The sequence below is a fragment of the Setaria viridis genome, chromosome 1, assembly GCF_005286985.2.
Source record: "Setaria viridis chromosome 1, Setaria_viridis_v4.0, whole genome shotgun sequence".
NCBI classification, from domain to species: Eukaryota; Viridiplantae; Streptophyta; class Magnoliopsida; order Poales; family Poaceae; genus Setaria; species Setaria viridis.
In genome coordinates, this window is record NC_048263.2 from 8,245,035 (window position 1) to 8,257,518 (window position 12,484).

The following is a 12,484-nucleotide window of genomic DNA, read 5'->3' on the forward strand; positions in this document are numbered from 1 at the left end:
GGAAGCCCAAGATAGCTGTATTAGAGGGTTGGAACATGTAATAGGAGATGGAAAGAAAGCAAGATTTTGGAAGGACATATGACTAGGAAAATGCCCACTGAAAATATTCTTCTCTGAGATCTTTGAAATCTGTAACCAGCAAGAACGTACAGTCTTCGAGGTGCTTAAGCATGGTGACATCAATCTTACCTTTAGAAGAACCTTTGGACCTAGAGAGGTAATAGAGTGGGATTCCTTGGTTAACATGCTGGAAAATATAAATTTGTCAGGTGCTCTTGACACTGTTAAATGGGTGCTTGAGAAATCTGGTGACTTCTCAACTGCATCTCTATACAACAAACTTACATTTACTGGTTTCACAAACAAATGGTTTATATGCATTTGGAAAGCTAAACTACCCCTGAAAATAAAAAATTTTCTCTAGCAAGTGTGTAATGATAAGATTCGATCAGCAGAACAACTGAAAAAGAGGAATTGGCCGGGAGAGGTTGAATGCAAGCTATGTGGTCGGCTAGAGAGTACAGATCACATCATCTTTTGCTATGTGATTGCTTAGTTAATATGGTGTATGTTAGAGATGCGCTAGAGTGGAGCTTTCTACCAGTAAGTGCAAATGAATTCTGAGAGAGAGCTATGGAGGAGTCCAACAGTAAAATCATGAATTTAATTTTTCTTTTTGGCTGTATTGCCTGGAGCCTTGGCTCATTAGGAATGACTTAGTATTTAATAATGTAGTTATCTCCTCTCCTGATGTAAGCTTGTATCGCACTATCTCTTTTATGCAGAAATGGAAGATCTTGAGCAAGGAGAAGGGACAACAATGGACCGAGGAAATGATTCAGCTGCTAAAACACCAACTATCTTTGTTAAGATCTGAAGGGGATTAATACACGAAGACCTGTGAAACGTGGTGTGGATGATTGCATCTCTTTTATGTCCTATGTGGCTTTTGTAACAGAGGAGGGTTTAGAGAGTGTGGGAGTCTTTCTAAGTCTTGTTTGAACTTGGCTCTAGAGTGGAATTTAGAGAGTGTCTGGCAAGCTTCAGTGTCTAGAACCTGCAATGTAATAGCTGATGCCTAGTTTAAAGCCTTGAACAGTGTAAGCTGGTAACCCCAGCAAAACAATATCTTGCTTTCATAATAAAGCAGGGCCAGAAATGGTCTTTTATCTAAAAGAAGGTATCAATGTTTCTTGTAACTTTGCTTTCCTCCTATATCATCTTTATTTAATATTATTTGGTTTGAGTGTCCTTTTGCATTTTAAAATCAAGGACAATAAATATATCAAACGTACGTTCATGTGTCCTGTAACTTTGTTTTCCACCTCTATTATCTTTATTTAATACTATTTTGTTCGAGTATTCTTTTGCATTTAAAAATCAAGGACAGTAAACCCACATTTTTTTGACTCCCTTTACAGACCCATCTCTTGAATGGGGAAAGTGTTATCAAATAATAAAGGGACTTTGCAAGGGTTTACATTGTCTTCACGACAAACAAATTGTTCACTCAGATTTGAAACCGGCTAATATACTGCTAGGTGATGATATGGTGCCGAAAATTGCAGACTTTGGCATCTCAAGATGCTTTGATGGAGGGCAAACCCATGTTATTACTGAAAACATTCTAGGATCAAAGTAAGCTAACAAGACTCTTGGGCGCTCAAACTTTTTGGCCACATCTGAATTAATATACAGGGGATATATCGCACCAGAATCCTATTCCGGAAAAATATCATTCAAGTCAGACATGCATATTTAGTCTTGGTGTTATCATCATACAGATAGTGAAAGGAGAGAAGTGGTATCCTGTTATTATTGGGAATGAGAAGGGGCATCCCGTTGTTCTTGAGGATGTAAGAAGAGTTCATGTTTCAAGGTAAAGGCCAGATGCTCATTATTCACCCTTTTGTTTTGCATAATAGTTTTTCTAAGAAAATCATTTTTGTATTTGAGACATTGCATATTTCATTACTGAGAGCAAATCAAGTGGGGCAATGAATAAATTGGCTGCAAAAGCATCTAAAACATTTTTTACCCTACTAGAAATACATGGAGTACATAGACTTAAAAGGTATTAAGATAAACATTGTTGCATATATGTCATTATAATGAAGGAAATAGTTACTCTTTGTTTTCTACTTGTTGTGGTCGCTTAAAAGACATTAAGAATATAATCCATATGACGTTATAACCATGGTGGTGCACTCCAGTTTATGGAAATCATTTTGGCAATTTGAATTTGCAGTTGATGAGGTCATGAAACATATAGTTTGTGTATTTACATACATGATTTTCCAGTTAACTTAGAACATGATCTTACTCGTAACTCATAGCTCTTTATTATATTCTTTGTAGGTACTTAAACGTCGGAGGCATAAGGTGGAGAAGCCACAGGAAGAGCAGATAAGAGTATGCACGGAGGTGGGCCAAAGTTGCTTGGACCATGATCCGGCGAGGAGACCATCAGCACAACGTATAATTGCTATTCTCAAACAAGCAGAAAGTAAGGAGCGGCGCATGCATTAAAACTGCTAATATATTAGCAAATGCAGTCCGCAGGATAACCTATGTCAGAACATCCAAGGTGGTGTCCCAAGCCATCCGCGGATTCTACACTGGCTCGACAAAAGTGCTAGATCTGGAGTTGCGCAGGTTAATCGTTCACCTCTCTCTCTCATGTTATCTCCTTCCTTCGGTCTGCTCCGGTTGATAATTACGTAATTACTCCCTCCGTTCCGTTCCAAAGTATGGATAGATGCATAGATATTATTATGCATCTAGACATAAGGTACATCTAACTGCATAACAAAATTTATGAATCTAATAAAATTAAAATGAATTATAATTTAAAATGGAGGGAGTAGTAAATTTCTATCGAGTCCACATGGCTGGGTGTGACAGATCAGAGTTTAGAACCAGACTTTCTATCTATCTATCTAGCTGTATTGCCACTCCAACGGTTCTTTTTCTTTTGATTATGCCCCGTATCTCTTCCTGGACTTCCCGTTTCTTTACCTTCCCCTTTTTCTTCGCTCTTCCGGAACCGGAGTGATCAGCAGCATGTTTGGTTTGAGTTGCTTATTATAAGCAACTTTAAGTTACTTATTTGGAGTTGCTTATTTTTACCCTTGCTTATAAGCATTGAATGAGGTGGATATTGTCATGTTTGCCCCTAATCATTGAGAGAGAGAGGGAGGACAACCAGGCATTCAATGAGGGCAAGAGGTGTAAAGTGCATTTTTAGTCCCCATAAGCAACTCTTATGTTGCTTATGTGCTAAAAATAAGCAGCCTCATAAACAACCCAATAAACAAGGGTGATTGGTTTCATATACAAATAAGTTGCTTATTTTAAGCATAAGCAACTCAAACCAAACAGGCCACAGTAGGTCCCTCCATGACCTCGGAAGTGCAAAGGCTCTGCAGGCCTCTGGATGCTGCTCCGGCGGACGGCGCGGTGTTCTTGCAGGAGCTGCTGGCCAAGTGGAACCAGCACATCACGGCCGTCGAGAGGACCAGCAAAGCCTTCACGCGGACCAACGAGATAGGATTGGCAATCCGTTCACGTCACCGATCCTAATCCGACAAGATTCGGGAGAGGCTCATCGAAGTGGTAGCTGGTGTAAACAAGATGCTGACGGTGAGCTGCGTGTAGCAGGCCCATAGGCAGGCAGGGCATGCGAAATTAAACATTAAGTAATAATACCGACTCCAATAATAATCAAGGACTAGTGTATTGTCTTAATAATTAAGATTGTAATAAACTACCGCTACTCTCCTTATATATGTTCATCGAGCAGAGTCCATTACATACTCTATCGCTGAAATTACAAAATGACGCCCCCCATGTGACGAGGGCAGGCTGCCTCTGCGGCCGGATCGGAGCTTCCTATTTTGACGCATGGTTGATCAATCACCTCTCCCAAGATTCTCTCTTTCCTTCTGTCTTCCCAGTTGATATAACTGATAAATGTCTATTGAGTCGACAGGGATGTTTACAATATGGTCCTGCATAGGAAGGGCGAAGAGCTCTACTCGGTGATGGAGACCGCCATGGTCTCGGAAGTGCAGAGCCTCTGCAGGCCTCTGAACGACACTGCTCCGGAGGAAGATGATGCCTTGTTCTTGCAGGAGCTGCTGGCCAAGTGGAATCGGCACACCAGAGCCGTCAAGATGACCCGCGACATATTGCTTTACATGGATCGGACATATGTTCCCACCAATCGCAAGACGTCCATCCACGAGCTAGGGCTCCGACTGTGGCTTGATAACATGGTCCATTCCAACAAGGTCCGGCCAAGGCTCATCGAGGCGGTGAAGCGGCAAAGAAGAGGCGAGGACGAACTGGTAGATGGTGTAAACAAGATGCTGACGGAGGTTGGTGCTGAAGTTGTGGATTTTCCATGTCTTCTCTTTCGAGACGGTGCAGGAAAGCTGCACGTAGCATGCTCATGGACATGACATTCCCTCTCCCAAAAATCCAAATTCTCTTCATAGGATAATTTTTTTTTTCAGCTTAGTTAGAAGAGTGAAGTGTGCCATATGAAACTAGTGCTCAATAAATGTCATCTTGAAATGATGAAAGTTTGGATCCGTTAAGATTTGTTATTAATTGGTAGTGATCAAGGTAATGTTGAATATACACCACTAGATATGAACAGAGGGCTAGATAATCTTGAGTGCCAAATATACATCATGCTTCTGGAGGCTTGCGTTTCACAAAACATTGAGTTCTGTGAGGCAACAGCACGGTAGCAAAATATTACAGGTGTAAGAAGGCATGGGGATACACTTCGGCACGGTTTTAGCTCTACAGAATTACTAAAATGCTAGAGGAGAAAAATCTGCTACTCCACGACAATAATATTGTTCTGCGTCAGTCCCTCGCCAGCCATGGGGTATTCAGGTGACAATCTCCACTCCCCATCGACCAAGAACTTGATCTCATACCTTCATGGGGCACAAAGTGAGTTTATTTACGTGAAGACATGAACTCATCAGCATGGAAAAACTTATAAAACTAACCTTCCAGGTCTTAGCTTCAGAGTCGCAGAGAATCTTCCATAGTCACCTGAATACTCCCTGGACATTGTCTCACCCTGGGACCATCCGTCGAACGAGCCCATAATCTGCACATTCTGATGTGGACACATATATCAACAGACTTGTAAAGGGGAAAATAGCAAACACATGGCATGCCATGTGAAGTTGAAAAAAAATCCATATATAGCTACGAAATAACTTCTGTTCCTATATAATGAGTAAAGAATGTTTACCTCGGCCATGCCAACCCAGTATACAGAAATTTCTTGGGGCTTTAAAGAGTCAACATCCTTTATCTGGTCCATAACCTTACCATGAACAGCTGCAGGGAAGCAAATATAATTTGTCACCAGCTTTTCCAATGTTAATTCAACTCGAAGCATTCAATGCTCCTTGCTACAACTTACCTTCTAATCTGGAGAGAAGGTGAGATTGAATATATTTTCCATTTATCTTCCTAGACCCTAACGGAACATCAAAATTAGCAATCTCTTCGGCTAGGCCAACCAGAGCCTGTTGACATCAATGAAAGAGAGTAGGTGTATAAAAGTATAAACACTTGCTTGAGTGAAAACATAATCAATAATGTTCATCCCCTATATACTCATCATACAAGATTTGAACAAAAACAGTAAAGAAAATATTGCTTTAGGCCCAATAAGACAATAAAGACAGGAGATCGCAATATTTTCCTCTCCCTTAGTGGCAACAAGAGTGAATATTATTCGAGTTTGGTATAATTATGGGAAATACTTCTACGTCGCAAACAGATTATCATACAGAATTTAAAGAAATGAGGGAAGCTAACTGATCAGCCAAAAAAACATTAGTAGATTTTCCTTTGTATGATCAGGGACAGCACAGTTTTGCTAACATTCAAACATACACCGGACACAAAACAGGGCCCAAAAAATTGTATATACAGATGTATACAGAGTTAAACATCACTGTAATCATTAAAAAGTTAAAAGAAGAAAAGGCAGAAAGAGCTAACCTGCAGTTCTAGTTCCAAAGCGGCAAGTTCACTTTTGAACTTTACGACTGCATCATCCTTTAGTTGCAACTGCAGAACATAAAATCAAGTTAGCATTGTGCAAATCTGACATAGCAATTACTCTATATCCTTCCGATAAAAAACCATATCTGATACATGATCAGAGCAAATCCACTGTATTTGCTGACCACATCATGATAGCAAACACAGTGATTGGATGCTGTATTCTTAAAAATGACTAGATGCTGTATCCAACAGATTAAGAAATTGAGCAGCCATTGGCTGTTCATATGACACCTTAGTATTTGGGAGACTAAAAAGTAGGAAGAACACAGTTCACTATGAACAAATATGTGATGATGCAGTCTACCAGACTATTTGCAAGAGAACACTAAAAAGAACCTGTCTCTTGAGGAACCGGTTATATTGATTTGCTTCACTGAGCCTCCTCAAAAGCTTACTTCGTTCTGAATCAGCCAAAAGAGACTTCAACTGCAAAGATTACAGAAAAAAAAACATAAATACGGGAGGCAGGAAAATTAGGAGTCACTACTTTCAAATTTAAAAATATTAAATGCAACATCCTGGACTTGTTCTTTATTCAACTGGAGTTACAAATTCATAATCCAATCTTCAAAAAAATCAGTCAGCCAATATAGTGTTTGAGTTCAACAGATACCTCATCAGAGCTCAGCTTTTGGGAAAGCGGATTTTCAGATGCATCACCATCTGAAGAAGTTGAGTCGGAGGGTGCAGGGCCATCTTCTAAGTTCAAACTTGCTGCAAAGGATCTCCAGCGTGAACGTCTTCCAATAGTTGGGCTCATGGGATATGTCGTAGTAGTGAACTTGTGCTGTTGACTGGAGTTTGTCGAACTGGGGACATAGCAGCAGATCCTTCTGGGAACCCATTGGTTTTCAGACCCCAACTTACTTGAACATACGAAGTTGTGCTCTTTTCCCACATTTCTTGAGAACAAATATTATGACATGTTAAAATTAATGGGAAACACAAATGGAATTATCTCATCAGGTTCATTGCAGTTCAGCAAGATGCGAATGTACAACTCTACCAAATTAAGATCAGGTAAAGGAGACCCCAAACATTGAAAATCAGCTAGAGAACCATTTAAACAACAGGACCAACAGAACAGCCTACCTTGGAAAACTTGCTGTTAAGCATTCCATAACGTTGCCCTGAGAAAAAAAAAGGGGAAGATAACTTCTTATGAAATGGATATATAGTTTCAGATTAAAAAAAAATACACTGCGTTATTACACAAGAGTACAGAGAAACGCAATTCTCTGGTTAGACACAACTTTGCGTGCGAGAAGCAATTGTTGAAAATATTCAGTTACATCTTCATTGGAAAACATGAGCTGATGGAACTAGACAATATCTGACGAAGCATCCAACATACGAACACTAACTTATCTCTATCTGCTTGTACTGCCTTAAAGGATAAAAAAAATCGAAACCAACTGGAAATCTAGTCAAATTGGATGCAAATAGCCAACATGGCCCCATCAATCAGCTAGAACAACTACCGAGGGGATTCCAAGGAAAACGCACCTGAAACTACCTTCCGCGAATGCGAGATGTAAGGGGGCGGCCTGAAGCTGGAGCCTTGAGCCCTGGATACAGGACGCGGGGTGAGGCGGAGGACCTGCCTCCTGCCAGGGGCGGAGCGAGAGGCCGGCGGCGGGGAGGGGAAGAGGGACGGAGGCGAAGAGCTCGTGCGGTGTGGCCGTCGGCGCGGTCGCCTCCGTTCGCGGCCACAATTTTTGGCTGCTGCTTTTCGTCTTCCGAGACTCTCTCTGAACGAGGGGGCACCAGCGGCCAGTGGGTTGGATTCACAGCTCGGGCTGGTGGGGCCGCGGTGTCAGCGAGAGGAGGCTGAAATGCCATCCTTTTCTGTCCTTGATGTGATGATGACGTGTAAACAACATTCGCGTTATTTTTTTGAACTGACAAGCACGACACGAGACACTGCTTGTCTCGTTCATTGACAGAGAGGAGGTAGTTGTTCGAAAGATTCTCAATGGGAAAAAGCATGTGTGTTTGTTTCGTGTTTTTCAAATGGAAAATCATCCAATGCAAGCAAAGCACTTTGTTGATCTGGATCAAACCACACATAATTAAGCAAAGCACGCATTTATCTTTTGCCTTGTTTTTGAAGCAAAACGTGCAAAACTTTTTCAAGATAAACTAGTTGAGCAGCACGCCAACACATATATCTTGTGCAATCCACTCTTGGGTTGCGTTTGGTTCACATTCATACACATGAAGGTTCATGTCGATCAATGCTGACGCTGGCTTGCACTCATTTTCATGCCGAACTTGCAAGTAAAGACATTCACAAGCATCGGGAAATTGAGAGCACACATGAACGGTTCATCTGACCAAACTGAACGCGTGCAGAGGATGTGAGGAGCCATCAGCACAGACAAATGGTTTGGCTATACCTGCTGACAGTATAAGCACAGACAGGCTGCGTGCAGTATTGCAGTACAAGGTCACTGACTTCCTCCCAATCCTAAACTACACCACAAGGGCTGTACAACTTACGATAAAATTGGTGCAGGTGGAAGCATGATGAGACGACACACGACTGAAAAAATACATCCCAATGAGGCAACTCATTGGTCTTCGTTGCCTTTGGCTCTATCTGAAACCCCCTCAGGTCTTCTTCATCAGGATGATCGAACCCCATACATCCAGCCTCTATTTTAGAGGAGGTATGCATCCAATCTTGATGATGCTGAAGATGTAGCTGAGGTGAGCAGTCATTTATCTTGCTGATTGGCGGCTTTCGGAGACTTGTCCATTCCCCAATACTGACGCTTTGGGGTGCCATTTTCCTGGCGCATGGCTTCAGCAGAATGACCACACCCATCAGCTTCACACTGTCACACAAGTTGAGGAAAAAAAAAAGATCGTCACGGAAAGCATTTCAACTGGCGTTGTCTCTCGAGGATGGAACCGGCAGAAACTGCTCAATCCATGGACTTGTGATAATAAAATGAGGCAAGGCAACTCATGACTATCTAGGAACGAAATTAAAGGCGTACCAAGTGAGAAAGCATGTCAATGGTAAGATCTACGTCAAACTCCTGGAGCTTCAGCGCATCGATGATGAAGTCATCAGACACATTCGGGAACGTGTGGGAGAGATAAGCCACCACACCCCGGAGGTGAATATCCAAATCACTCCCCAAATACTCCGAGGAAGACTCGGCGGAGATGTTGAGCTTCCCTAGGCTCTCGGCGTAGAAATCCAGAGAAAGCGAGTCCGGGAGGTCGTACTCATCAGAATTGTCAGCGGTCTCGGTCTTTTCAGCTTCACCTGGTTGCTTCTCGGAGTCATTCCTTCGATTCAAGCTTTCTGCTGCAAAGCTGGCCATGGACGAAGGCACAAAAGGAGCGGCATATGGGTTCAACTGAAAACCCCAATCCATCTTTTGGGATTCAGTAGTAGACCTGCCAAATGCGCAAGCAAATATCAATACCGATTTGAACGAGGAAACATTCGTGGTGAAGGCCATGAGCTCTGCAAAACCATTCAAATGAGCACAAAAGAGTACAATTTTACAAATATACTGCTGAATGAAATGGCCAGGTCAGAGCAACAACACAACGAACACAGCGAAACATACTGCTGAATTTTCATAATGCAGGCACAGTCAGTCATGATCCATGCTGAATTTTACAGTAAGGTTCATGTAGATATGGTTTTACATGAGGATCTCGTATACTGCAATCAGATAGTCACCACGCAACAATATTCAATCATATAATTGCATACAGAAATTTTATAAAACCAACATATTTACTAGCAAAATTTCCGGTAACAACCACAACCATTTATCTCATATTCGGACATTCCTGCCCAAGCATGCGGATACGGGGATGGAGCTCAACTTAAACAAAACAAAGAACCCAAGATCCTGGAAAAAAAATACGAGCCCATATCACACCCTAAATATAGCAAAAATAAAGCAGCTGGCTCAATGATTTACGCACCAAATGTCCTCCAAGCTAGCGATCGATGCCACAAACCAAGCCAATTAAGCTAAGAGAACATTCGACGAACACCACGCCGAGAGAGCCGGCTCCGTGAACGCGATCGAGCAAGCAGCCGCCAACGAGGAAGAGAGCGCAAGGCCGGCGCACGCACCTTGACATGATGGCGGAGTCGTGTCGTGGGCCGAGGTCGGCGGCGGCGCGTCGGGCTCGGTTTGCTCCGTCGGGAAGGAGTCGTCGAGGCCGAGGCCGAGGCCGAGGACGACGAGGTAATAAAGCGTGGGGGAGGTGGGTCCGGCGGGGGATGAAGAAACGGCCGCGGCGTCGTCTGAGATGCGCGCAGGTGGAGGATGGACGGCTGGATGGCGTCGGCTCAAGCTGGCCTGCCGGCTATTAATGGAGAGACCCGCGCAGTTTTTTCGAGGAGCAAACAGGGGTGCGCGTGGCCTTTTTTGGCCGGATTTAAATTAGCAAGCTCCACCATTTTTGGCCTCGCGGCAATGGGAAGGAAGTCGCTTCATGTACGACCAACAACTAGACTGTGTAGTAACTCTCTACTGTGCGCAGGTGAAGTGTTCCCCATCTAGGTGGTCTCTGGAACTTTTGTTGTACGGCCATTAAATTTGATAGAGTGACCCCAGGAGAGGATCGGAATTTAGGATTATAACTTGGTGGTGGGGTGGGGTGGTGGGGGTGGTCAGTCACATCGGATGTTTGATACTAAGTAGGAGTATTAAACGAAGTCTAATTACAAAACACAAAACTAATTGCACAGATGGAGTATAATTTGCGAGACGAATCTATCTTTACCTATTATTAAAACAAGTAACGTTTCTACCTGAATTTTTCGTCCGTCAGGTTATTTTGCAAAAAAAAACCCTGACATTTCGTGATATCAACCCGCAGTCCAATTTGTAGAGATGGGGAGCTCGGGTGGAAAAAGAAGGGAAGGGAGGGGGTTAAAGGGAAAAAGACTTCTCCTTTCTTCACAACAGAGAGGCGGAGGGAGATTGGGCGCGGGCGGTCGGCAGCGTCGGTGGTGCGGCGGCCGGCGTCCTGGGCTCAGCCGCGGCCGTGGAGAGGGGGAGGAGGGAGAGTGTGAAGGGCAGCCCCGGGTGCGGACTGCGGAGACGAGGTCAAGCGAGCTCCGGCGGCACGCGATGGATGGGGCGGCCGTGCTGCGCCGCTACCCCGGAGGCCATTTTCTCCGGCCGGGCTCCCCTGCAGGGTCGCCGTACGTGCAGGGCCGCGGCGGCCGAAGCCATTATGGCCATCTGCAGCATGAGCCGGAACGTGTCGCGGATGTTGTTGGCGCTGAACTCCTTGAAGCTCTTAGCATAGTCGCCGCCCTGCAGGAGGAACACCCGGCCAAGGCCGCCTCCCCGAGCCGCTCCTCCAGCTTCCGCGTCTCTCCCGCGGACACCAGCGGCAGGAACGGCTCCAGCGCGCACTTCGTGGCCTCCAGCGTGACGGAGTGGCAGCCGGAGCGTCGCGCGCTCGGAGGCGACGGGGATTGCAAGCCACCCACCAGGTATAATCCCACCTCGCCAATTTACACCCAAAATCGTGGGCTTAAAACCCGGGATGCGAATACAGGTAATGTCTCCAATTAATTGACATCCGATGCGGGAGAGGGCAGGTCGAGGAGCAGGAGGAGCGCGGGCGGCGGAAGCGGCGGCGTAGGATGGGGGAGCGGACGCATCAGGAGCGGGGGGAGGCCATGGTGGCATGGAGTGGCGGCTAGAGAGGGGTGACGGCGGGAGGCATGGCAGCTCCCTCGTTCCCCTTCCCTCCCTTGCGGGATCGAGATCCGCCGCACTCCGTCCGACTCTGGTCCCGTCCCTCGGGGGATCTAGACGCCGCCGCTCCGTCCGACCCTCCACCCAGCTCCCTCGTTCCCCTCCCCTTCCTCCGCCGCCCTCCCTCTGGGGATCTAGCCGCCGCCGCTCCGTCCGGCCCTCCACCCCATGTCCACCGACGACCTCCCGCCATCCTCCGACATCGACGTCATCATCCTTCGTCGACTTCCCGCCGCCGCTCCGTCCGGATCCGGGGCCTGCGGTCGGTTCCCACCTTCGCCCTCCTCCCCATGTCCATCGACGACCTCCCCCCGTCCTCCGACATCGACGCCATCATCCTCCGTCAACATCCCGCCGCCGTTCCGTCCAGATCCGGGGCCTGCGGCCGTTTCCCACCTTCGCCCTCCACCCTTGGTCCCGGGGTCGGATGCACCCAACCCCTTGAGGGTGGAACTCCGCCTCGCCCGACCCTTGGTCCCGGGGTCGGATGCGCCCGACCCCTTGAGGGTGGAACTCCGCCTCGCCCGACCCTTGGTCCCGGGGTCGGATGCGCCCGACCCCTTGGTCCCGGGGTCGGATGCGCCCGACCCCTTGAGGGTGGAACTCCGCCTCGCCCGACCCTT

The 12,484-nt window shown here is 45.7% G+C and overlaps 2 protein-coding genes and 1 non-coding gene across 3 annotated transcripts; 1 reads left to right on the top strand and 2 right to left on the bottom strand.

Moving 5' to 3' along the window:
* The first annotated feature begins 3,567 nt into the window (after window positions 1-3,567).
* LOC117841502 (uncharacterized) lies at window positions 3,568-4,633 on the top strand. The gene is made up of 2 exons (XR_011897632.1): window positions 3,568-3,906; window positions 3,992-4,633. It is a non-coding gene; the product is annotated as an uncharacterized protein (transcript).
* Window positions 4,634-4,650: 17 nt separating this feature from the next.
* LOC117841501 (protein PTST, chloroplastic) lies at window positions 4,651-7,859 on the bottom strand. The gene is made up of 9 exons (XM_034721895.2): window positions 7,612-7,859; window positions 7,198-7,235; window positions 6,719-7,007; window positions 6,442-6,531; window positions 6,040-6,108; window positions 5,453-5,558; window positions 5,279-5,367; window positions 5,028-5,140; window positions 4,651-4,952 (listed from the first exon to the last, which is right to left on the bottom strand). Exons 2-9 carry the CDS (start codon window positions 7,224-7,226, stop codon window positions 4,850-4,852), a joined length of 888 nt encoding a protein of 295 aa, XP_034577786.1. The 5' UTR covers window positions 7,227-7,235; window positions 7,612-7,859; the 3' UTR covers window positions 4,651-4,849.
* Window positions 7,860-8,404: 545 nt separating this feature from the next.
* LOC117835048 (uncharacterized) lies at window positions 8,405-10,523 on the bottom strand. The gene is made up of 3 exons (XM_034714401.2): window positions 10,217-10,523; window positions 9,111-9,519; window positions 8,405-8,945 (listed from the first exon to the last, which is right to left on the bottom strand). Exons 1-3 carry the CDS (start codon window positions 10,222-10,224, stop codon window positions 8,826-8,828), a joined length of 537 nt encoding a protein of 178 aa, XP_034570292.1. The 5' UTR covers window positions 10,225-10,523; the 3' UTR covers window positions 8,405-8,825.
* Window positions 10,524-12,484: the final 1,961 nt, after the last annotated feature.